Source organism: Penaeus monodon, chromosome 23 (genome assembly GCF_015228065.2).
Source record: "Penaeus monodon isolate SGIC_2016 chromosome 23, NSTDA_Pmon_1, whole genome shotgun sequence".
Lineage (NCBI taxonomy): Eukaryota > Metazoa > Arthropoda > Malacostraca > Decapoda > Penaeidae > Penaeus > Penaeus monodon.
In genome coordinates, this window is record NC_051408.1 from 18580714 (window position 1) to 18581353 (window position 640).

Here is a 640-nt window from a genome sequence, read left to right on the forward strand (position 1 = left end):
AATGCTGAGACTTAATGCTGTATATTCTTGATATAACCAGTTATAACCCCTCACATCTTTCTTGGTTTAGGCCGCATGGAAATGGTTGAATCTCGCACAGCTGACTGGGCCTTGGGAGAAGCCATGGCTTTTGGTTCTCTGCTCAAGGAAGGAACCCATGTTCGTCTCTCAGGCCAGGATGTGGAAAGAGGAACATTCTCCCACCGACACCACGTGCTTCACCACCAGAAGGTAAAGTCATGATCAATAGTTCATTACTGCTAAAAGTTAATATATGTTTTATATGTATTGGAATCTGGTGCATCAGAGATGTTCTGTGTTGGGAAACATCAGTCACAATTTTGAAGTCTGAACAAAGTGTATAACAGAGCAGTTTGTTTTGTCATTAGCTGTATAATGATTCCCTAATAAGAGTACTATTTTTTTTTCTTGTTTCCACCTTGTATTTCTTGTAAATGTATATTTGTGAATGGCAATTTTTAAATAACTTCAGTTATTGCCACCATGCAAGCAATAAAATGGTTTGTACTTAGTAAAAAATTTAGAAGAGCAGAAAACAACTTTATCATGTTCACTACATGCTTGTCTATCTCTTAGATGATTGGTTAGGAAATGAGTCTAAAAAGAGGCTTTAACCCCA

The 640-nt window shown here is 37.3% G+C and overlaps 1 protein-coding gene across 1 annotated transcript in view; it reads left to right on the forward strand.

Annotated features, from left to right (window-relative positions):
• The window catches only part of LOC119588163 (2-oxoglutarate dehydrogenase, mitochondrial-like), a gene marked incomplete at its 5' end in the record, with an annotated part of 33733 nt that overhangs the window by 21258 nt on the left and 11835 nt on the right, over window positions 1–640 (forward strand). The window contains 1 exon segment of the mRNA XM_037936867.1: window positions 71–231. Coding sequence (XP_037792795.1) covers window positions 71–231 — 161 coding nt within the window.